The sequence below is a fragment of the Helicoverpa armigera genome, chromosome 15, assembly GCF_030705265.1.
Source record: "Helicoverpa armigera isolate CAAS_96S chromosome 15, ASM3070526v1, whole genome shotgun sequence".
Classification (NCBI taxonomy): Eukaryota; Metazoa; Arthropoda; class Insecta; order Lepidoptera; family Noctuidae; genus Helicoverpa; species Helicoverpa armigera.
This window is the reverse complement of record NC_087134.1, coordinates 2,425,679-2,437,526: the sequence shown is the minus strand read 5'-3', so window position 1 is coordinate 2,437,526 and position 11,848 is coordinate 2,425,679. Positions and strand designations below refer to the sequence as shown.

The window sequence follows — 11,848 nt, the reverse complement described above, 5'->3', positions numbered from 1 at the left end:
GGCAATAGATCAAGTGAGGTTTTGCGGTGTGTAAAACATCAGTTTTATTTTCTTTTATTTATCACAACATCATTGTCAGCTTGGTATTTGATCAGTATTATTCAGTCGATATTATTGTTTCTCTCCTAGCTAGAGGATTTCTCAGCCCGAGAAATTGTGAACACAAAATACTTGTCTTTAACTCTTATCTGGTAGTTACGTTCTATAGTTTTGTTTATGTTTTAATGCAGATATGAAGTTTCTTTAAACTACAAGACTTATGGGATCAAATAGATTGTGGAAATTAATTCTTATTTAGAATTAATAATAATAGCTGTACGGTTTTCGCCTTATTTATAAAAGAACGGAAACGATATAATTTAACTGTAGGTACAGCATTTCCTTATTACATTATGCCACAGTTCAAATGCCAATAAAGCCAAGCTTTCTACAAATAACGAAAGATAAAATTTTATGATTAGTCATCAAAACGAAATTACAAATATGCTTGCAATGGTCGGACGTTTAATCTGAAAAGGTGCAATATCACGATTGGTACCTACGACTACCTCGTCGGTATCTCTTTGAACGGGATCAGAAGCCCTCACATGTAACTTAACTACCAGTTAAAGTAGTTAGCTAACAACATTTCTCTATGCAACTTCACGTTATTGGTCGTTCTGAGAACTAGCGTTAATGTTTCCGTACAAAGAATTTTAGTATTATGGCCGGTGAAATCTTTCATAACTTGTACTAACATAATAGGTAATTTTAGAAAAAGTTGTCACAAACCGGGGATTGTCTTCTGGTACCTACAGTTACTTAGAGTGTATTTATTTCAAGGATCATCTTCAGTTATGTGTTTATTAGATATGTTGTCTCAAAAAGGCTGCGGCAAAGGCCTTTAGAAAATCCGGGATTTTATAGTCCCGTGGTTTTTTACGTACCTATATACATGACCTGTAGTAAAAGTGCATTATCGTCGTACCCATCCTTTCGAACAGCAACGAAAATAAAATAAGGTAAAAAATAATTAAAAACAGCTTCGTAAGTGTAATCTTTAACAGGCTTCAAGGTTGGCATGACAACGGTGCCACTGAATCACAAATAACAATCATTACATACCCTACCTTCGCAGAATTTGCAAGCAACATTAACGCGACACGCTTCAAGCATTTGATCATCTGGGGCTCGATTCTCCTAATTTTACTTAAGCGACCTTCGATTGACGTTCGACTCGATTCGACTGAGATCCAATCCCGACTCGATTACGATTGAAGCATATGTGGCATTCCGCTATTTTTTCTTTGAAATAAACGTTTTTATCCTGTTCTGTCATTCAATAATGAATCATTTTGTCTGCAAATGATTTACGATTGCAAAATGATTGTACAGCAAACTACCGTATAGAACAAAATCATCAAAATAGCAGACCAATCGCACACCAATCAAATGTCAATCGAATACGATTGGTCTTTTATAAGTAGCAGAATGCCCGATATGGTTAAAACTGCTATTACGATCATATTGCGATTCGATTTCTATTCGATTTTGACATTATTAACTTAGGAGAATCGGGGCCCTGCTTTCTAACCTGGCAATACATCAACGACCTATAAATATTTTCCTTAAGTTTAAGGTCTGGTAGTCGACTGCACACAAAATGCGATTTTTTAAAAGTTGTAGTGGATACCTGTTTCTGAAAGAGTCCTCCTAACGAGAGGCTAATGAAGAAAATGGGAAAACGCGTTAAAGATAAAGGAAACGATATTTTATTAAGAAAGCAATAGATGAGTTGCATCAAACTAGAAATCTTGAAAGTTTAACCTATAGGTCGGAAGACTCAATGACGGTGCAAATCTGATCTTTGCAATTAATCTTGTAGGTACCTCTTAGACTAGATAGGTTGCACCCATATGTTCAATTAGCGAACTTAGTTATACATTGATGGAGATTTGGTCTTTTGTGCTACGAACATATCCGACAATGAAACATATTTTCCTAAGCATTCCATAATGAAAGAAGTCTTCATCTGCGGAAACTTAGTCAAATAGAGACTTGGTCCAGTAGCCACGAGGCTAACGAATCATCTGCTTTCGCCAGCTACCGATATGACAAAATGCCATATAAATTGTTCGCATAGAAATACGCGGCCGTTAACTGCATCAATAAATAAATTAATATTTATTGTGTTTGGTTTTCACGCTCATTCCTATTCAATGTGAGTATCAACACCTATGGGCTTGTACGATATATAATTTCTCTCGTCCTTTGGAAAGCGATGCATGGAAAGTGGTTCCGGAATATTTTGGACAATCGTTAAAATAGAAAGTTAATTAGTAATTTTGCATACACGTTACGTTTGAATACAATGTATTTTATAATGCAGCTGTTCCCAAATGGGGTTCCGCGGAACCCTGAGGTTCCGTGACAGGCCCTCAGGGGTTCCGTGGAAAATTCAAGATTTCCATATGGTAAATCGTTTCACTTTTGACAATATTAACTTATTATTAATTTTCAATTAAATTGTTTTAAATATTGCATTCCAAAATTCCATTTAGGCACCATGTAGGTGGGTACCACTCGGGAGTGTAAGTACGAGTTCGCGACAAGTGGCGGGGGAAGGCCACGGCAGCAGATAATTTAATTCCGTTTTTTACAATTATAGAATTATAGTAAAAGTAGTAGAAATTGTAGATTATAGATACTTAATACCTCCAGGTGTTCGGCAATCGGCAAAAGTAGGTAGCGAGTCGGCCAAAAATCACCGCACGTTTTCATATATTTGACAGGACGTGAAATGACACGGCATACGAGTATTTCTAGTGGCTATTTTTACCATGAATCAAAGTGTGACATTATTTCCAATTTTTGCACCTCCGCGAATCCGAAAAATTTCGCGCTCGTGTCGCTCGCGACTTCATGTTACGTGTGATGCTTTTATGTTCGTTTAATTGCTCAAGTATCCAACACCGAAAAAATTTCGCGCTCTTCCGTCGAGGAAAAAGCAATAGCGCTTTCTTCGCTAGCTACTCATTCATTTGCATTTCCTTTTTTGTGTAGATATTGTACTTTTTGAGACCTTATAAATTTACAATGGTTTTGTTTATTTTGTGTAGGTACTTAAACTAAAAAAAATTCGCGCTCGCTTCGCTCGCGATACCGGCTACCACAGGGTGCTTGAAACTTCTTCTTTTAGTTAAAAGAAATCGCGCTCGCACCTTTACAAACCCAATCTATTTCTTTTTGCGTTTACTTTGTCAGTCTTCAAACTGAAAACTATTCACATAATACACAAAGTCAAGGGCGGCTAAATTGTTTTCTGGCCCGTGTGGCCATGCTACGCCCGAGTATAATGAACATGTCTCTTACCATATATAACCATTTGGTGCGCTACCACGCGCTACGAGCCGTACCTAAGTGTATATACGTCTTTAGTTTACTTCTTAAGCTAAGGTTCCGCCGAAAAATGGTGAGACGAAAAGGGTTCCGAAGCCAAAAGAATTCGGGAACCGCTGTTATAATGGTATTCGTAACCGGGGTGTTACTTTCCGTAAGGGCTATTTTGATGCCAAGGATTACACAATCGACTAAATGCCGATGTAAATAGCAATCTAAATACGTCGGAATGTGAAAATTGAAATGTTCTGAAAATAATACTACCTCTGGTTACTCTATAGTTTACTATACATCTATAGCTACTCTGTCTGAACGTTATGTGTAAACATGAACCTGTTTTGTTTATTTTCCGGCTGTGACACAACAACAACAATAACTATTGTTTGTTTGTACTCCTTTCAGTTTGTTTGCGAGTTTTTTATTGTGTATCTAAACTACGCTACTACTATCTAACACATCGCATAGTAGACATTGTAGATAGAACAGCTTCTGGAAAATCCCGCATTTGTTGGTCTGTTAATATTTAATAGCAGCCTCATCCAAAATCTCATCAACTAAACCCAGCACCTTCTGATTCATTTCTTTAAAATCTCCGTCTACCGTCAAATTCTTCTTCATCAACATCATCGTTTTGATCACCAAGCTCTGCTTACAAAGCTGAACCCGATTCATCTCTTGGCACTTCTTTATAGTTATTTTCAATAACGTGAGCCAATTTTGAGTAAATGTTAGGAATTCTGGTGTCAAGTCTTGTGTGAGTTGAAAATGTATGAGTGTGTGAGTCCAAGGTTGGGATGTTAGGGTAGCTATGAGTTTTGTATCGTTCTTTGTGACTATTGCATGTTTGAAGATTGAGCTTAGAGTTTTCCAGCCGGCTGTGGATTGGTTTTTGGAATCCTGTAATGATATATGACATTGTTTAGTAAGGGGCTCTAGTGAATGAAAAATTAATTAAAGAAAATAAACTTTATAGAATTTAATCATGAACCACTTGAGCGAGTTAGAAATGACTTTTTAGGAGATTCTTAATACTGTCACAGTTTTAACTAAACAGTGAGACAACACACCTTTAAATGTCCAACTATTTATTATACGGCGAGGACATCAAAAGCTGTCGTCTGAACCTTAAGAAACCCAAGACAAAATGACATCGTAACTATATCTAGTAATAGAGGAAGTTTCACTCAACCCTATCAATATTATAAATACGAAAGTTTGCATCATAGAAAGCTTGACAGTATTATAGCTTACACATCAGAATAAAGTCCGGGAACCAGAAGTAGTTTCCGTTGGCGGAAGCTAGTAAATAAAAAATTTGCATGATTTAGCAAACTTACCCTACAACACAACATCAGCTGTATCCTGAACATTAACGCTCTCAACGCGTTACATTGCACGTTGACCATCGGCTTATCTTCAACACTATAAGCTAGAGCCAGCGGTGAACTGGCTCCCGTGTTCAACACCATATATACTAGTTGTAGGAGTGAAGCACCCCTTTCGCTGGTGCTGTCGCGTTTAAGAGTCTTTATTATTAAGTGAGTTTGGATTTGCAGTACCGATTTTGGCTGAAATAGTAATGTGACAAAGCCAGATATTTCTAAGGATTAGGAAGATGTTTTTTTAGACATCATCAAAAAACGGTAAAGATAACCTGTAGGAGTGAATGGTATTTTTTGAGATTTCAGGATTCTTAAAGCTGAATGCGTTAGAGAGATCGCATTATGACCACAAAAACAGGCACATTATAATAAAAGTAACAAAAATATATGGTGGTATGTTCTTACCTGATAATTGTTCTTGGTGAAATAATGTATGACGTACGAGAGTAACTGCAGTGCTGCGCAAGCGACTCTCTCATCAGAACTGTCAGCTGCAGCCAACACAGATTGCAGAAATCCAGCGCGATTTGTGTATGTTAAAAGAACTAAAAAAAACATGTACATCAATGAAATAGCTAGAGATGCATTCTTAATTAAAAGTTATTTAATGTCCCATTTATCATCACCTGATCAATAATTTTTTATGTGCCACATTCAAGTTTATCAAGTAAAATATACGTTACCTCTATTATCGTTCTGGTTATTAGCCAAACTAAGCAGATACAAGCCCAGTTTCAAACAGACATATTCGTAATGATGTCTAGTGCTTTCCTCACACTGTTCTGGAAGGTTCTTCGAGTAAATTGCAGTTATTAGCACAGCGGTCTTTAGGCAAATCGTCTGGTCTATTTCTAGAGGTGGTAGTGTTGAAGCTAGGTCTAAGAAGTGACATATATTTGTGTCTGAAAGAAGATTAAAATAATGTAAAACTGGATTTTTATGTACATATTTAGGAAAGTATATAAAAAACAAATCGAGTAGTATGAAGAATGATGGTCCATTGATAATACTAACGAACATAATACAATAGAAGGAAAAAGGAAATCATATGATTGGGGTACGCAAAAATTATACAAATAATAGAAAACAATAAAAAAGAAGAAAGCAAACAATAAAAATACAAAAGAAACAAATTATTTTTTAAACCTATCTGATATTCAGTGTCTATCAAAACTTTAGACAGAACATTAGGCAGCATAGACCAAATCAACTCAGCAAATTCCTGTCTAGCATTATCATCTCCGTCTTCCAAACAAATATGAAGGGCCTCCATACAGTTTCTCACAATGTTTTTGTCTGTACATTGTATCAAAATGTTCAGGAGTAGTTCCCAAACTGTTGGCTGGGTTGTAAGGTCGGCTGGCAAAGAGTCTTCGGATTTAAACCATTGAGATAGCTGAAATAAAACACGAGCTTAAGACCTTATCTTTAATAGATGCTAGAAAGATCCCTCTCCAGTCGTGTCGGATTGTCGTCCCATCGGGCTATGAGAGTGAAGGAATAGTGAGTGCACCTGTGTCCAAGCAAGCATGTGCGCTATAAAATGTATGTCCTGCGCAGTTGGCTGTATAATCTCCTTACATGAGAACAGCTGCCGTAGCCGTTAATCGGCTAGGAAGACATCATCAATATGAAAAAGCTTGAAAAAACAGCTTCTAAATCAAGTGCAAGAAAAATGAATTCCTGAAATTACAAAACTGCTTATGTAGGTTACAATGCAGCTTGCAGATAAATATTCCACTTTAGTACTTACCACGTGTAACCTAACAAAATTAGAAATTCTCTGGGAGGTAAATGCCCACAACAGTATGGCTGGATTATGGGTGTAAAACACCGATGGATCGGGGTTCAACATTGCCACTAAACGATCCGTCGCCTTCTCGAGGTAAACTCGTTCGCCCAGGGAACGGTTCGGTTCTAGTGAACCGTTTGATATTGTTGACATCTGTGTAGAACTATTTATTAGTAAATAATTAATTAAGTAAGATTTTAGGTAAAATATTTTAGGTTTAATAAAATAAATAATGACACAAAAGGATAAAAGGTAAAGGAGACTAATATAAGCGAGAGGTCGCTTTATCTCAATATTTTTTGCCGTGAGTGGTTAATATACTTGGATAAGTAGATATTTTGTCTTTTTGCAGAAGCACCATCGAAATCAGGGACTGCGAGGTAATAACTAAAATATATTTTATACAGTTCTATATTTACAGCAAATACAAGCCACAGAGCTTTTATGATATACGCAGGTGGCTTGAATGTCTTGGGTAATTTTAGTATGTGTTCCACTAGGTAAGGTAAAAGGGGCGCTGTTGCTTCTTCAGGGCTGAAATAAATTAAATTGATTGTTTCAAAAATAACAGATTACAATGGGTTAGCTAGACAAGTAGATCATGTAGAGGTAAAAAATTACGATGTCTATAAAAGAAAATAAGTTATAAAAACCATACTTTTCAGAAGACTGGCAATAGAAGTACATATAAATGAGCAAACTGTAAGGCTGGTTCTTCTGCAGTTGCGAGCCGATACGGTGAGGTTTCTCTATGCCGTACTGTAATTCTACGAGACCCATCTGCAATGGATAGATTTATAAATAAGACGCTATATATATTTATTGTCAGTTACATCATTCCATTCTAGCTTTATCTACTATATAAGTACTACCACAGATTATATAATAGTTACTACGTAACAGATAAATCACTCCATACAAAAAAGTCCATACCTACTGTTATAAGCACCTACAAGTTCCCCAACTACCTACAAATTCCTAGCTGCGTTATAAAATGAACCTTAAAAACTCGAGCGCTTGATTGTTATTCCAATGCGATAGCGCACAGTTCAGTGACCGCAACCGTGCCGTGGCCGTGCTTAGGGTTGCTTCTTACAATTTATTAATATTTAAGTTGGAAAACAAAGTTACGCTTGTTTTTAAATAAAAAGTAATATCAAGAATATTTAGTTAACTATTGTATTGCCTACTAAAATGGAGTAAGTATGGGTACATATGACTAAATATTACCTAATACGTAAGCATAGGTAAGTACTTAAGTAAAGCTTTGGTCAAAATCAAAGGCGGTTTCCAACTATTTTTCGAGCACAAGTGCCATACCCCATATATATGGTACAACTCCGTCGAGTGTTGATACATACCTACCTAAAATTGGTTTCTGCGTAGCGACACGCGTAATGTTCCGAATCGTCATTAGTTGGACCAGAACTATACCTACTTACACTCGAGATCAATACAGTTCATACAACTAAGTAGGTATCTAAAGTAAAATAAGTACCTAATGATCTCTGTTGTTAAAATCATAAAGTAGATAAGTATTAATTTATTAAAAAAAAATAGAATTACTAGATAAGTTCATACATATAAAATGTTTCTAAATCTTACAATAGTCACATATAAACCAACACAACTCAAAATAATCCATCAGTTTGTGAGGTAGCTTAAAAAACCTAATAAAAACCAACAGCATAACATGCCTCGAAATAAAAATAATAATATGTGACTGTTGTGCGCCCTGAGCCGCGTGGGGCTACCGGTAACCCAGCGAGCGGTAGGCATTTATCGCGCGCAAGTACAGAGAGTGACAGAGGCCTGGTACTACTCTCCAGCCTCAGTCTCAGCGAATCTTTCTCTCAGAGCGGGTCCTTGCCTCATCACTATAATAAAGTTACTGGCCATCAAAAAGCCAGATTTTTTCTAGTTTCCTACTACAAATTGAGTTTGTGTTTCGCCATAAAACTTACATGAATATCTTTAGCACATGTGTCATTATCTTGTACAGCGTTCACATTAAGATATTTCTCAGCCAGGACTTTTAGCATCTCACCCAGAACTAGGGTGCTTACTTTACGGACAGAGACATCGTTCCTGAAAACAGTTTCATATAAAAGCATTAGGTTTTGAGAGAATATTTCAAGGCGTTCCACAAGGGCCGATATTTGGACCAATCCTAAAATTACTGCCAAATTAAACTGATTGAAGATGAAGCTGAGAATTCCACTTGCCTTGTTATTTGTACTTGAGGCAGCATCATAAGATATCCTTTCGAAAAGAGCATGTCACAGAAATCTGGTAGACATTCGTTGTTAGTGTTAGAATAGAAATATGTCAACAGCAGCTTTAGAAATACGTTGTATTCTTCCGTGGGTATTGATGATTGATGTTCCTATAAATATGCACAAAACATTAGAGACAATTGACCCCGAGCACTTGGATCGATCTCAAATCGATCTCAGTGGCGTGCACTTGGAGAGGCCTATGTCCAGCAGTCGACTGCGATAGGCTGAGGATGATGATGATGATGATGACCCCGAGCAGGGATGGATAACTGGATGCCATTCTTAATTTTTTTTTTTATGGTAAGGTGTGTAAGGTGGTCCATCCGATAAGGTTGAAAATTCACGTACTTACATTCACATTCATCGAAATCAGGTACATAGGAATGCACATAGGAAGAGTACACAAGGGAGTGTATAAGGGCAGTACGTAGAGGTAGTACATAAGGGGGCATGATAAGGCAGTAATTAGTAAGTATATATGTAATGTGTAACTGACCATCGTAAATCCAACTACTTCTAGTTCTACTGACCTTCGTAAATCCAACTAGTTCAGCTACAACTAATCTGACAGCCTCTTCCATCTGCCTAGCGCACTGCTTCAGAGCATTCACTTCATGATCATCACTCAATATCGACTGGACGAAATCCGCTTTCTGAACGCGACCAACCAGTTTTATTAATCTAGAAAATTGTTACAGGTCACTTCTTGTGTCTAGATTGAAATCCGGAATTACATGATTACCTAGATTCCTTATCTAGGTACCTATCTGTAGCTGTGGGCTGCGGGATTAATCGAAATAGTTGCTGCGGCCCAGGTAGGTAGTACATAAAGGGCTTGACATTCCCTCACGCTGCACCCACAGCTGGAGGGGTCATTTCATGCTTTTCTATAAAAAAAGGGTCATATGCCATGTCTCTCTCCATCTTAACCCATTGCTATTTAAACTTAACTAAAAATATGTAAAGTCACATACCCAAAAACATCCAATCCAATCTGGCAAAGAACGACGTAGAACATTCCAGAAATTCCATCATCTCCTACCAACATTGCATGATTCAAGGTGCCCATCAGTAGACCGAACCATTTCTTCAGCACTTCAAGCAAAGAGTTCGCAGTATTAACGCTTATAGTTAAGTTCTCTGGTTGGTATGAAATCAGCGCGTGCAGCACTAAAGCGCTGGATAGAATCGTGTTTGGGTTCGTGCTGATGTGGGGAGCTAGTGCGTTCAGACAAGCTAACAACTGAACAGCGCTGTAAGCACTTTGGTGGGAGAGTGCTGGTGTGGTCTTGTTGGCGGAAACACTGAAATGGTTAGAACTTACGTTTATAACATAAAGAATATGATGTATTGAGTACCTACTTGTTACAAATTACCAGGGATAGATTAAATGCAAATCAAAATGTCTATGCCTTGGCTTGTAAAACTGTAAGCCTTTATGTGCGAAGTTCGCGGAGCTCTGGGGCCCGATTCTCCTAATTTTACTTAAGCGACCATACGATTGACGTTCGACTCGATTCGACTGAGATCCGATACCGACTCGATTACGATTGAAGCGTATGTGGCATTCCGCTATTTTTTCTTTGAAATGAACGTTTTTATCCTTTTCTGTCATTCAATAATGAATCATTTTGTCTGCAAATGATTTACGATTGCAAAATGATTGTACAGCAAACTACCGTATAGACCAAAATCACCAAAATAGCAGACCAATCGCACACCAATCAAATGTCAATCGAATACGATTGGTTTATTTATTAGTAGCAGAATGCCCGTTAAGGTTAAAACTGCTATTGCGATCGTATTGCGATTCGATTTATATTCGATTTTGACATTATTAACTTAGGAGAATCGGGCCCCTGAGGTGCTAAGGAAATGCTATTTATCTATCGAATCGCTTTCGATTTGGAGAGTCGGCTCGACCCCGTCTTGCCTAAGCAATCAAGTCATCTACAAAGAATTAATAAAATAAAGACCATTATCAACTTACCCATTCAATAAATCACACAAGAAATGCAAGCAGGCGTCTACAGGCGGCTTGGAGCCGCTGCCGGCGTAGTGCGCGAGAGCACGTAGCACCGCTGTCATCGCGTGCGCAGCGTGCTCCTCCGAGAAGAATTCCCGTGACCGCCACAGAAGACGCAGACATGATAAGATGGATCTGAAGATAAGTTTGTGATTGTAGGTACTTTGGTAAGAGAAGCAAAAAGACAAACACGGAATTAAAAAAACTGAGGACTTTCTGCATTAGACTATATACATTCAAATCTAGCTAGACCAATTTATGTAAGTATGTTCTAAATGAATGCCTAATATAAAATATCAAAGTAGGTACCTACTATTTATATTTAATGTAAGTTACGTACCTTTTAGTGGTTGCGATCACTTAAGATGCGAAAAAAAATGCAAGTAAGCTTGTTTTTATGTAAGCGATAACTAATTATAGTTAATTAATTCAACTGCGGTAGGTACATATCTGAAAATCTAAGTTGTAACAGATATACTTAAAATATTTTTAAAATTATTGTCTACTTAGGTATGTACCTACTTACTTTCACAGAATTATATAACAAAAATGCATATTTACCTAAAAAGTGTGAAATCTAAGTTTGAAGTGGCTTCGCACAAAAATACAGTGATATCATTTTCGAGTAAATATTCCACCATACGAGCTCCTTCATCCGATTTCTTATTGTATCGGCTAATCACTTCGATCAAATATCCGCACGCTTTATTTTGTGCAGCTGTGTCTCGCGATGTAAGCAGTTTTTTGATATCTGATAAAGCATTCTGCCTTCCACTTGGATTATACGTTCTATTAAAATTAGAATTAATTAAACTATACATAACGAATATTATGAAAAGTTTTGTGTACTATCTCGTAAGATTCTAATAGTCAAGAAGAAAAACTGATTCCCTATTTGAAATTTGAAATTCCCGCTTTGATATTTTTTTTTCAGTGCATTATTACATAAGGCAACATTATACATACTTATTGCTTCTCGATGTTCTTGGTT

The 11,848-nt window shown here is 37.1% G+C and overlaps 2 protein-coding genes across 3 annotated transcripts in view; both read right to left on the bottom strand.

The window, feature by feature from the left end:
• Nucleotides 1–11,848, bottom strand: part of LOC110371251 (NADH dehydrogenase [ubiquinone] iron-sulfur protein 5) — a 71,378-nt gene that overhangs the window by 25,779 nt on the left and 33,751 nt on the right. The gene's annotated exons all lie outside the window — the stretch shown is intronic.
• On the bottom strand, nucleotides 3,895–11,726 carry LOC110371196 (uncharacterized). Its single transcript, XM_064038245.1, has 14 exons — nucleotides 11,419–11,726; nucleotides 10,822–10,992; nucleotides 9,806–10,135; nucleotides 9,362–9,512; nucleotides 8,778–8,938; nucleotides 8,517–8,640; nucleotides 7,211–7,332; nucleotides 6,972–7,086; nucleotides 6,514–6,705; nucleotides 5,907–6,156; nucleotides 5,444–5,662; nucleotides 5,166–5,305; nucleotides 4,716–4,946; nucleotides 3,895–4,275 (listed from the first exon to the last, which is right to left on the bottom strand). The coding sequence occupies exons 1-14, from the start codon at nucleotides 11,676–11,678 to the stop codon at nucleotides 3,895–3,897; spliced, it is 2,847 nt and encodes a 948-aa protein (XP_063894315.1). The 5' UTR covers nucleotides 11,679–11,726.